Source organism: Petaurus breviceps, unplaced genomic scaffold (genome assembly GCF_028583685.1).
Source record: "Petaurus breviceps papuanus isolate PSGF00001 unplaced genomic scaffold, PetGlider_PUasm1.0 191, whole genome shotgun sequence".
In the NCBI taxonomy this organism is placed as follows: Eukaryota; Metazoa; Chordata; class Mammalia; order Diprotodontia; family Petauridae; genus Petaurus; species Petaurus breviceps.
Window position 1 is genome coordinate 68,690 of NW_027185811.1, and position 12,578 is coordinate 81,267.

Consider the following 12,578-nt stretch of genomic DNA (forward strand, 5'->3'; position numbering starts at 1 on the left):
GTCTCCCTCCACACACACACACACACACACACACACACACACACATCTTGGTGTCACCCTCCATTTTTCACTTCCGTACCATCACCCCCACCCCCACATCCAATCAGTTGTCAGGTCTTACTTCTACCTCCACAATATCTCTGGACTCTGTCCCCTTCTCACTACTAGCACAGTCAACACTTTGGTTCAAGTAGTATCCTTTCATCTGGAAAGAGCCTCCTGATGGGTCTCCTTGTCTCATGTCTTTTCCCCTTTCAATTTATCCTCCACAGCAGCCAAAGTAACAAAGTACAGTACTGGCCATTTCACTCTCCTGCTCAAACTGCGGTAGTTCTTTAATAAAACTCGAAGGAAATAGAACCTTTTCTGTTTGGCTTTTTACAAACCTCAAACTTACCTGTCTAGCCTTGTTACACATTACTCCCCTTCTTACGGTTTCTCACATTTTCCATTTCTATGCCTTTGCTGCTGGTGGTCTCTCCTGCTTGGACTGCCAATCCCTCACCTCTACCTCTCAGAATCCTTAGTTTCCTTTAAGCATCAGTTCAATTTCCACCTTCTCCATGAAGTCTTACATCCCCCTGGCTGCTGCATGCTCCCACAAAATCTATTTCAAATATACCTACAAATCCACATCCTATCTCCCCTAACAAAATGTAAAGTCCTTGAGGGCAGGGACTTTTTTTCTCTTGGTTTTGCACCCCCAGTACCTAACACAGTGCCTAGCACTAAACAGATGTTAGCTAATCGACCGAATGGACTGCAAGATGTCTGACACAATTACAGAGGATGCAAGATGAGAAATGCTCTCCACCTCCAGAGAATGAACTCTGAGTACAGATTGAAGCAGATTTCTTTTTCACTTTCTTTATTTTTCTTGTTTTATTTTTATGTCTGTATTCTTTTGCAACATGGCTAATATGGAAATACGTTTTGTGACTACACATGTATAATCAATATCAAATTTCTTGTCTTCTCAAGAAGGGCGGGAGTGAGAGAATTTAGGACTCAAAGTTTTTTTTTAATTTGTTTTACTTGTAATTGGGAAATATTTAACCAAATATATACATATATATATATATATATATTTTTTAAGAGGTTTGGCAGAGGCTTATCAACCACAGTGACCATTTCTTCCAGGATTCCCTGGGATGGGGGTCATTTGGACATGATGATCTGGACATGATTTAAGTTCAAAGACAGCTAGGTGCTGTCACACAATCTCTACTTATCTTGGGGTCTCAATTCCCAATTCACCATTTTTGTTCTATCCTTTCCAGTCACTCTCCTTGAATAGAGAAAATAGTAACAAGGTAAGGTGAACAGTTCTACTTTCTCTCCATCATCTGTTAAACTTATCCACCATCCAACAGGCCAATCCCTTCTTTTCGACATTGTTTTAAAGACCAAAAAAAAAAAAAAAACTCTCTTTTTATTGTCACCTGACATTATTCTCTCCTAACGCCTGTCACCCTTTTGTATTTATCTTTTCTTTGTCTCCTCTGCACCTATCTTTTAAAAAATATAAGTCAGTTGAAGAGTTCCTCATGTATCCAAATCAATCTCCTTAGACAATTTGCCTTTTCCACATCAGGATTACTGCATTAGTTGAGTTTTCTATCCCTCACAGGTTAACTTTCCAGCAGAATTTTATGCTGTAAAAAATTCCTAGCAACACTCCTTTATGATAACAAAAAAACTAGGGGGAAAAAAGCGGATGCCTATCAACCAGAGAAAGACTGAAAAAAAGATGGCATATGGATATAGAGGAATATTGTAAGAAATGACGCATATGAGGAATTCAGAGAAGCGTAGGCAGATTTGTAGGAACCAATGCAGAGAAAAACAGGCAGAACTAACACAACTAGACACAATGACTACACCAACAAAAATGAAAATAGCACCAAAAGAAAATCAAACTTGGAGTGAAAGAAAAACCAACAGAGGTCCCAGAGAACAAAGAATTAGACCCACTTTTCTCTCATGGCAGAGAGGCAGGGAACCCAAAGGTCAGAGTGTTGTACAGGCTTCCAGATAGAGTCACTCTATGGGACAGATGACTTTCCTTATTATTACTCTTTGTCAATCTCTGGAGAAAGTGCTTTGAGAATCCCTAATTGTCAATTCAATTCAATGAACAGTTATTAAGTGCCCACTGTATAAAAAGCACTGCATTTGAGAGGGAGAGGTTTATAAAGCTCAGACAGTTCATCACGACTCTCAGGGGGCTTATAGCTGAAGAAGGGAGCATGATACTCAAATAACTATCATGCCAAATAATCAAGAAACTCATCCTCAAGGATAAAACCTAGTATTCAAGGTCTCCCACAATCTGGTCCTTCATTACAACGGACCGTTCTTCTCACTGCCCTTGAAACATACCACCTTGCAACAATAACCCTTTCACTAAGGTCTTATTAAGATAATTATTTAGATCCTTTACTTTTATTTGTTAAACTTTTCCAATTCAATTTAAGTCAATAAAAACTGGTTAAGCATTGGCTGTGTGCAGAATACTGAGCTAGCACTAGAGAGATGTAGCATTTAGATACAACATAGTTCCTGCCCTCATGGACCCTAGTCTAATAGAGGGAAATGTCCCCAACACAAATAATTGTAACAAATAATATTATAATATAATGTTATTTATTATATAACATTATATAATTATTGTATTACATAATATCTCATGTAATTATTATATAATTTTATATAATTATTATATAACATAATGCAATTATTTATTATATAATCTCATGTAATTATTATATGACATGATGCCATTATTATATAACATCTTATATAATCATTATATAATATCTTATATAATCATTATATAATCTATTTTAGGTTATATAAATATATTTATATTACATGATATTATATGTGATAATATGGGAAAGAAAGATAATTAGTGTTGTTGTCCAAGAAGGTTTTCCATGGGAGGTCGTTTGAATTGGTTTATAAATGCAAATAGGAGAAATATGGCCAGCAAAAATGGAAAGCAGGGGTGTCGACCCAATATTTGTCTTGTCTTCTCAATTAGAACATAAGTTCATGAAAAGAATCCTACATATGAAGTTATGAAAGCTAACTTTTAACCCTTGCCACTAACTGTGTATCTGAGCAAATCACTGAAGCTCTCTGGATCTGTGAAGGAAGAGGAGGATTATAAGGTTTCCTTCTGACTCCATGATGGTTAAGATTCTATTAAGGATATAACTCAAGGGACTGAGGTCTTGTCCCCGCTCTGCCACTGGCTTGTTGAGAGACCTTGAGCCTTGACTTCCTCATCTTTGAAATGAGGATTAGGGCCCTGGTTACCATTTTCATGGGCTTGTTGTAAGAATCAAAGGCACTAGCAAGTTCAAAAAAGCCCATACAAAGACAGGTCCTATTAACTCTGCTCAGGGTGGCTGATAGTAGGGGTCAAGATTCTGGGCTGGGAGCAAAGACAGGTGTGTCCTTAGCTCTCTCCCAGGCCTTGAAACCCCTCTAGATAACGTATTCTTTTATTTTCCCCTTTCAATTTTTAAATTTATACCTCTCTTTTTCAGATTATTATCATTTCCTACTGACTCTCTGGCCCCATGGAGACCTCCCTGGTCACCAATCTGTATACAGGAGTAAAAGAAGTCTAGGCACTGGCCACATCTACAAAAGGATATCTTGTTCCCCACCTCTAGACTGCTGCCTCTCTGCCACCAAACAGGAATTATGCTTTCCCATCAGTCCTCTGAAATCACAACTGGTCACTGTAATTGGGCAGAGTACTGAAGTCTTTCAAAAGTGTTTTCCTTAACTTTATCGTGGCCACTGAGTATATTGTTCTCCAGATTCTGACTGTTCTGTATCTGAATTCTTCATGTTTCTTATGGCACAAAAATAATTCATTACATGCTTGCTTCAGACATTCCCCAACTGATGGGCACCTGTTTTGTTTCTAGATCTTTTTTTTTTTTTTTTGCTGTTTGGAGGGGGAAGGCAGGGCAATTGGGGTTAAGTGACTTGCCCAAGGTCACACAACTAGTAAGTGTTAAGTGTCTGAAGTGGGATTTGAACTCAGGTCCTCCTGACTCCAGGGTCAATGCTCTATTCACTGCGCCACCTAACCTCCCCTGTTTCTAGATCTTTACTACTATGAAAAGTGCCTGCATAAATATTTCTGTATATTGGGTTATGTTTTATATGATTACACATGTATAACCTATATCAGATTGTTTACCATCTCAGGGAAGGGGCAGGGGAGGGAGGGATAGAATTTGGACATTTAAAAACTCAAAACTTAAAAAAAATGTATATATGGGACTTTTCCTTCTTTCTTTGACCTTCTTGGGGTATATCAAATGACATATATGTAAAACATTTTGAAAATCTAGAAGCATTCTGTAAATATTATCATGGTCAGCACCATTATATCTGGCCCCACTTTCTACTGGAACCTTCTTTCCCTCCCTTAGAACTGGGGATAAGAAATAGGAGGTACCTATAAATATTTCCAGCTTTAGGTTAGACTTCAGTAAGAACTTCCAGAGTAGAAAGCTAGTAAGCACAGGACTAAAGGGTCTCTCCTTCTCTAGATACCTTAAAGGTTGAGAATTCTGTCTCTCGATTCACACTAACCCCACCTTATTCCCCATCTGTCTGGCCAGAAATTTGGCTTGGCTCCTGGAACAACTCTTGTCCTCTTCCTCACGCCAGGGTCTCACGCCACCTTGCAGACCCCATGCCAAATTCCATAGTCTTTCCCTCTGCCCCCCTCACCAAGGCCACCACCCAGAGGAGGTGGGCAAGATTTCAGTTCCCAAAATAAAAACCTTCTGATAGCAAGACACAGCCGGAAAGACTGAGGCATTTTCCTATTGTTAAATTATTTTTAGACCCAGGCTCTGGATTTGTTTAGAGACTCACGTTCAGAAGGGAAAAAAAGGAGGGGAGGGAGGAGAGAGGGGGGGAAGAGAGAAAGAAAGAGAGAGAGAGAGAGAGAGAGAGAGAGAGAGAGAGAGAGAGAGAGAAGCTCATACGTAAAATCTCTAGTTAATTCCATGTCAGAGCAGAACCCCTGGCCCAGCTCCCAGCCCCATTGCTACTCCAGGGAATGTGTTTTGTGGTGAGCAGACTGGCATTTTTTCAGATTTTCTCCAAGGGCACAAGAAACCAAGGGAAAAGACAGATGCAGGAACCAGTTAGAAGACCAAGGCTGGGGGAAAGGGTACATCAGAGGGCTGAAAACTCTAACTGACCCCCAAAGGCCCAGGAACTTAAGAGACCCAAGATAAATTGTTAAATAAAACACTGGCTAACAGAATGTCTGAGGTTTCTCAGAGGTCTTTTCCCTTGCTTTTTTGACAAAACTGTCCTTTACCTAGCCCAGGCAGAAGAGGAACAGGGGAAAGAGCTGGCCCACAAGTTGGATACTCTATGGGAGAGCCTCCAGGGCCTATGTATGTCAGCATTTTCCAGCTCTAAATGTGGGAAGTTCGTGAAGAGGTCTAACCTGTATCCCTCCTATTATGGTTTCAGTACACTCACTCACTCTCATTTGGTCCTCAGTGGAAATTAACAAGGACTTCATCCCAGCAATTATTCCTTCCCCTTTGTCCCCTCCTCTCTTATGGCTCATGACTACAGAGATCAGATGGAAAGGAATTACAAGTCCTGTGCTTTCATTTCCCTGGCCCCACAACTCACCAGCCTCCTAGTAATCTGCTTCTGGTTTGGAGATCCTCAGTCAAAAAGCAGGGACGGTCCAAGGGACTGGCGGTGGGGAAGTGGGGGGAGGAGAGTGCCTCCCTGATCTGTGGGAGAGGCAGGGGAGAGGCTAGAGGGAGGGGGAGTGGCTGCCTTCAGCTGGTACTTCAGCCCTAGGCAGGTGAATGGGGGTGCCTGGGATGTGAAGAGGTCGGGATCCTGGGGCTATTTCTAAGCCAGAGTGTCCTAGTCTGTTTATATAGCAGAAACCTGAGCTGAGTTCTGCGGGGAAGGAGGCGGAGAGGAGAGGGGAAAGGAGCCAACCTAGGGTCTCTCTCAGTTAAGAGTTTGAATTTGGCTCAGGTCAGCAAGAGCCCAAAATACTCAGTTGACAGGGTAGCCGGGTAGCCCCTGCGTGAGCAGGAGCTTGGGCCAGGGCCCAGTTGCTAGCAGACAGGTGCCCACGTCACAAGACCAGCAGCTTTGGGGACTCACGGGGCCGAAGGTTGGCAGGCTCAGCAGGGTGGCCTTGGCACTCCCTTAGGCCGTGGAGGTGGGGGAAGGAAGGGAGGGAGGGAAGGGGTATTCCACACCACCACTGCTCAGACAACAGGATAAACACACAGATCTGTATAACTTACCTTTTTGTCCCAAATAGTGGACCAGCTGGAGAAGTTTGGTATAGAGCCTAGGAAGAAGGTAGGAGGGAAAGGAGGGAGAACTAGGGGTAAGAGGGTAATGCAGTGGGAACCTGACCCACTGCTCTCATCCTCATGTGCTCTCTTGGGCACCGTTCTAGGCCAGGCCCCCCAGGCTGCAACCACCTGCCCCCTTCCCCTGACCCTTGCCAGAGCATGAAATCACACTCAAGTGGGCTGAACCTGCTGCCTGAAGCCAAGGGGACATCCTTCCCATAGTCACCTGCCCCAAACTGGGAAACCCTACATGGTAAGGATTTTTTCCCCATCTCCCTGGAACTGAAAACAGGCTAGCCTCCTTGCCCTCCCCAGAGTTTCTCACTCTATACAATGTATACTCCTTGAATGAAGTCAGTCATCCATGCAGGAATACACAAGAGGTGGTAACCCACAGGAATGGGCTGAGGAAGAGGAATCCTCTGAACTCCTCTACTCCCCCCCAGCTTTTGGGCCACAGGTGTCCTTGAGGCACAAGACAAGCTACTTTGGATGGGATGGCTATATGTGTGGACCCCAGGGAGGATGAAACTTAGCTGTGTGGGTATTCCCTACTATCTGGCTCATCTGAATTGATGAGACCCAGATGGTCTAGCCTGCCAGTTTTGGCCCTGAGCTCTACTTCCTGGTCCAAATTGTATCTTACCCTGGGGGCCCTAGAGTATTACAAACGGAGGGAAACCCAGGAGCCAAGTGTCTCCTTCCCAGATGCCACAGGATTGATGTTTATCTGGAGATTTCAATGTTCTATACTTCTGCAAGAACATTGATTGAGCCCAGGAAATGACCTCAGGGATCCTCCAGTCTACCACCCACATCCATTTTACAGATGAGGAAACTGAGGCCCAGGAAGTGACCTGCCTTGACTAAGGTCATCCAGATAGTAAAGTGGCCAGACTGGAATGTGACCCAGGGCTTCACCCACCCTACCCTCCTCTTCTAGCCCTAAAATTCTATGATTCTGTGACTTTGGTTTGGGTTTCCGCCTCTGCTACTAACAAGCTGTATGTATATTTGATTCATCTTTCTGGGTCTCAGTTTCCTGTAAAAGGAGAGACTTAGACTAAATAATGCCTAAAGTCCTTTCCAGTGCTAACATTCTATGATTCTCCCCAAGTGACTGAAGGATATTGTAGGTGGGGATAGGGGATCATGCTGAGGGATGTCTGTCTTGATCCTCAAACCAGCTCTGAAATAGCTGCCTTCTCTCTTCCCTCCCTCCCAGAAAAAAGGCTGTGCTCCCTATCTCCACAGGCTTAAAGCTGCTGACACCCCTGGAGTCTTTGGCCCTTGTGACAAGTCTTCCCACTGCCCTACCCCTCACCCCAGGCACGTGCCACCACAGGATGACAGCTGCTGCCATCCCTTCTCACTCTGCCCTACCCCAGAGCTAGGAACTCCTAATTCCCCACTCTGTCCTGACTCCTTCCCCCAGCTTATCCTGTGCCACCTCTCTACCCCCACCCCCACTCTCCCTTTCCCACTGTGATTCTGTCTTTTTTCCACTGAGGTTATCAGAATTTCCTGATAAGGTTTTCTTCTTCCAGTCTCCACATTACACCCACACCGAGGTGTGGCTCAGGTCTCTGATACCTACCTTTGGTATTAAGATCAGAAAAACATTGGTGGTTCCCTCTGTACAGCCCACTGTCCTTCCACCCCCCCCCCCCACCTTGGACCCAGTACAAGGACCCAGAGATGCTCCTGATGCCCCTCCCTGGGGATGGGTTCCACTCACAAGCACAGGCAGTCTAGAGACTAGAGGGGGTGGAGGGGAGGAGAGAGAAAGATGGGCAGAACCACAAAGGGAACTTACCCCACAGCTCGGCAGATTAGGTTATATTTGGGACATTCTTGAAGCATTCCAGGCCTGGTAAAGAGGGACAGAGAGGCCAGGAGACTTGGGGTGGGGGGCCCTGGCCTGGAGCAACCATGGCCGCCTGTGGAGAAAGAACAAGAGTGAGAAGGGGGACCAGGATCCAGCTGGTTGCAATCACCAGAGGCCCAGCCAGGAAACAGGCATGAGTGGGAGCTTGGCAAACAGCAGGAACAGCCGTAGAAGCCCAATGGTGGGGGGACCGTGGGCAGGCAGGGAGAAAGGAGGGAAGGGCTGAGGTCAGAACACAGGGGCCTCCCTGGGCCATGTGTTAGCACCCAAGTTGAGCATTCTCCTGGAACCCCAAAATCCTTGAAGACCATGTGGTAGACCCAACAACAACAAAACAAAGTCGACCCAAGAAGGGGTTTAGCCCCAACTCAGGCCCTTGTGATCACTTCAAGGACTCTTCTCGGGAAGCTTGAGGCTGGGAGCCAGAACTCCCCCTTCAGAGTGACCAGAGCTGGGGGGGAGGGGAGGGATGGGGTGCTGGGATGGGGTATGGATGAATAATGGGGCAGGGATCCAGATCTTAACCTCCAGAGGTTTGGAAGAACAGACGTGGGAGCTGGACTGAGGGCAAGTGTGAAAGGCCTCTTTCCTCCCAAAGACCAAGCATGGTTCCAGAAATCTTCTGTCCCTCCCAACAGAAAGAAGGCAACTTTACCACCTCCAAGGATCTGATTTTGCCAAGAGTGGAGGCTCAGATTAGAGAGCTGGTCCAGGTCAAAGCAGGAGAAGGAGCAGAGAAGACCCAGAGAAGACCAGAGAAGTCCCTGCCTCCCATCCCCAGCCCCTGAGGGGAGACTGATGCTTAGAAAGTAGCATGGGCCTCTAGATTAAGCAGGCAGCCAGCCTTTTCCCTTTTGACCTGCTAAGATGTGACTATGGCTGGAGATGGGGGAGGGGGAGGGTTGGAGAAAACTACTCAATTGTTTGCTTCCACCCAACATGTCCTAGACTATCCCCATTTGAGAACCAATCTTTCCTGTCCGAAGCCAGTGATCTTCTCCCTAGTCCTGAGCCTGTGGGTGGGGGATTGGCGGGAGCCAAAAGTCTGCTTATGGCCAGTTATCTTGCCTGCCTGCCTTTCCCAGTCCTGGGATCTGGTCTGGAGAAAGGGGAGCGGATATTCAGATATTTCCATGACAAGGAGGAATAAAGCCGGACCTGTGGGGCTGACCAGCAAGGAGGCACATGCCAGGGGCCTGGGGCTAGGGTGAGAAGCAGCTCCACTCTATTAGCTACCTGAGGGGTAAAGGATCCCAGCCCTCTCTTAACTGGAAAGACAACATACCCCGGGTTCCAATGTCAAGAGAAGCATTCCTCAGCCATCCACCTCCCCTGGGAACTCAAGGCCGTATTTTCTTAAACCCTGGGCCTTAAGCAGAGACCTTGAGCTTTCTTGATCAATGAGTACACACCATGTCTGTAGATCACTAAAGAAATGGCTGATGAACCAGGGAAAGGGCCAAGCAGGTCGTGCCAGACTCACTTCACTGTATTTTTTGATGGAATTACATTAGTGAGTAATGCTGATAAATTATTTCATGCAGTTCTTGCAAAGAAGATAGCACTCTGTGGTTGATATTAAAGCAGATGGATCTAGAACACTCTGGACAGTCAGACTAATGCTAAACACCAAAGTTAGAGGAAAACCCCAGGGATCCATGCCTCTTAACAATCTGATCAATGACATGGATAAAGGAACAGATGTTATGTTCACTAAATCCACAGATGACACACAACTGGGAAGAAGAGTTAACACAGGTGATGACAAGAATCAGGATTCAAAATGATGCTGCCCAGGCTACAGCACTGGGCTGAACTGAGTAAGTGAAAGGCCCTAGAGATAAATGTAAAGTCTTTCACTTAGGTACCAAAAAATCAATTTCACAAGTAAGGATGAGGGAGACAAGCGTGTGCAATAGTTGGCCAAACAAAAATCAGAGAACTCCAAGCTCAAGATGAGTCAGCAGTGTGATGGACTTTCAGAACAGCTAAAACCATCTTGGGCTGCATTAAGAGAGGCATAGTTTCTAGGAACTGGGGGATAACGATACCATTTTACTCTGCTTTGTGTCAGCCTGAAGAATGGTGAAGGACCTTGAGTCTATGGCATATGAGGATCAGGGGAAGGAACTGCTTTGTTTAATCTGGAGAAGAGAAGACTGAGGGAGAGGGAGTAGGAGTGGGAGGAGGGAGCTGGGGATGGGGGACATGACAGCACGCTTCAAGTATGTGAGAGGCAACCTTGTTTGGCCCCAGAGAGTGGGGTCAATGGCAGTAGACAGAAGTTATCATTTGCAAGGAGACCAATTTAGTCTCAATACGGGGACAAACTTCTTAACAAAATTGTCCAAAAGCAGGAAGGGGCTGCCTCATGAAGGACTGGTCCTGGAGGTCCTGAAAGAGGGATGCCTTGCATGTATGGGGTGAAGCAGAAGGCCCCTTCTACCTGTCAACTTCTAGTTGTCATATATCATCATCATCATCATCATCATGTTCTAGTCTCCACCTCTGACCTAGATCTCAAGTTCTCAGTCTAGGACCCTGGGCTTCCAGTCGATGAGCATTTGCCTAGATCTAGTCCAAACAAATCCCAGCTAGGCTACTTCCCATCTATCTTCATGCTACAAAAATGACATTCTTTCCACCCCAACTTTCTAACTCTAACTCTGAGAATAATAATCAAGTCTACACTACCATCCCTTGAAAGAATGTGTCAATCGGTTGCCTCTAGGATGCCCATCAACATCCCCTGTGACCCCTCTGTTGAAAACTTTCCCAGCCAATACAACACTGTGCATACTGTCTTCCAGTATTAGGATATGAGATCTCTGATGGCAAAAAATGTTATTTCTTTTTGTATTTGCCTACCCAGCATACAGCCACATGTGTGTACTGTACACAGAAAGGGATAAATAAGTGCTTTTTCATTCATTTGGATAGGCAGCATGGAGTAGTTGGCCTTGGAATCAGGAAGATGTGCCCAGGTTCAAGTCTGGCCTCTGCCACAGGCTATCAAGTCTGTCATGCTCTGCTCTCATGCAGACCCCAAAACATAATCATATTTCAGGGAGCACCCAGGACACTTTCCTGTGAGTGTATGATTATATTCACTTTATATGTGAGGAAACTGAGGCCCAGGGACCAGAGGCTCATGACTCTATTACCCATTTTGTCACTTAACTAGAAAGGAAATGTGCCTTGGGCAATGCCAAGTTTCCCTACAGGGTATCATCTCCCTTCCCTCTGAATGGGTGGTAGATTTGGAGTCAGGAGGTAAAATCCCGACTCAGATACTTACTGTGTGACCCTAGATAAGTCATTTAACTCCGATCTCAGCCTTAGTTTACATATCTGTAAATGGGGAAAATAGCACTTAATTCACAGCACAACCCAGTGAGATAATATATGTAAAAAGCACTTTGCAAACCTGAAAACAACATATAAAGGCTACATATTGTCAATAATAATAAACACAAACAGATTTATGTCCTAAAAAACTCCCAGACAGCTGCAATCATCTCTCCCTCCCCCGCTCTCTCCCAAGGAAAGTTCCTGCCCATTCAACTACAACCCACCATGTGTCCCGCCCCCCGCCTCCAGCCGGTCATCAGGGCCATTCCACTGTTGGCTCCACCCCCATTTTCCAGCCCGGCTTCCCCAGTCCGTGACCCCACCCCCCCTCACCTGACCTGCTGGGGCTCCCCAAGCCTGGGCTCTGCGGGGTGCGAAGCCCTGCCTAGGAGGGACACATCTCATTCTGCAGACATGGGTCCCCCACCCCGGGCAAAGGGGGAGAAGGCGAGGGTCGGAGTGTGCATGGGAGGTCGGCTCAGTCCTCCCGTTCATTCTCCTCCCGCAGGGGCCGCCTACAGCCTCGCGCCCCACGGTCGCTATCGGCCCCCACCTCCTCCTCCACCGGCCAGCCAGCAAGCCAAAGGAGCCCCCGACCCGGCTGTTCTCGGGCCTCGCATCCGCCCCTCCCCCCGCTCCCCCGCTCGGGCTCCGGCGCGAGCGGCTGTTCCGGCAGCCGGTGCGCCTCCCACCGAAGGCAGGCGGGGGAGGAGTGACGCGCGCGCCCATTGACGTCTCCGGAATCCCGGCGGCGGCGGTGGCGGCTGCTTGCCTGCCACTGGAGCATCGCCCGCCTCAATGGGGCTAAAAATAGCCGCTCCCGGGCGGAATAGCCCCGCGCTCCCGGCGCCCCGCCCCCACCGGGCTACCCCCTGCTGCGCGGCACCCCAGGCTCCCCACCTCCGCGCTCTTGCAGGTGGCAGACCTCGGGTCTGGGAGAGCTCAGCGGTTCC

The 12,578-nt window shown here is 46.7% G+C and overlaps 1 protein-coding gene across 3 annotated transcripts in view; it reads right to left on the minus strand.

Moving 5' to 3' along the window:
• Window positions 1-12,272, minus strand: part of NR4A1 (nuclear receptor subfamily 4 group A member 1) — a 29,944-nt gene extending 17,672 nt beyond the window's left edge. Inside the window, exons 1-4 of one of the 3 annotated variants that reach the window (XM_069092512.1) lie at window positions 11,964-12,272; window positions 11,573-11,625; window positions 8,203-8,326; window positions 6,333-6,379 (exon numbers count right to left, since the gene is read on the minus strand). In XM_069092512.1, coding sequence (XP_068948613.1) covers window positions 6,333-6,379; window positions 8,203-8,326; window positions 11,573-11,594 — 193 coding nt within the window. In that variant the 5' untranslated portion in view covers window positions 11,595-11,625; window positions 11,964-12,272. Of the gene's footprint in view, window positions 1-5,691; window positions 5,799-6,332; window positions 6,380-8,202; window positions 8,327-11,572; window positions 11,626-11,958 lie in introns of those variants that run through there. The other 2 variants (XM_069092513.1, XM_069092515.1) reach the window with 2 other exon arrangements.
• Between the last annotated feature and the right edge of the window lie 306 nt (window positions 12,273-12,578).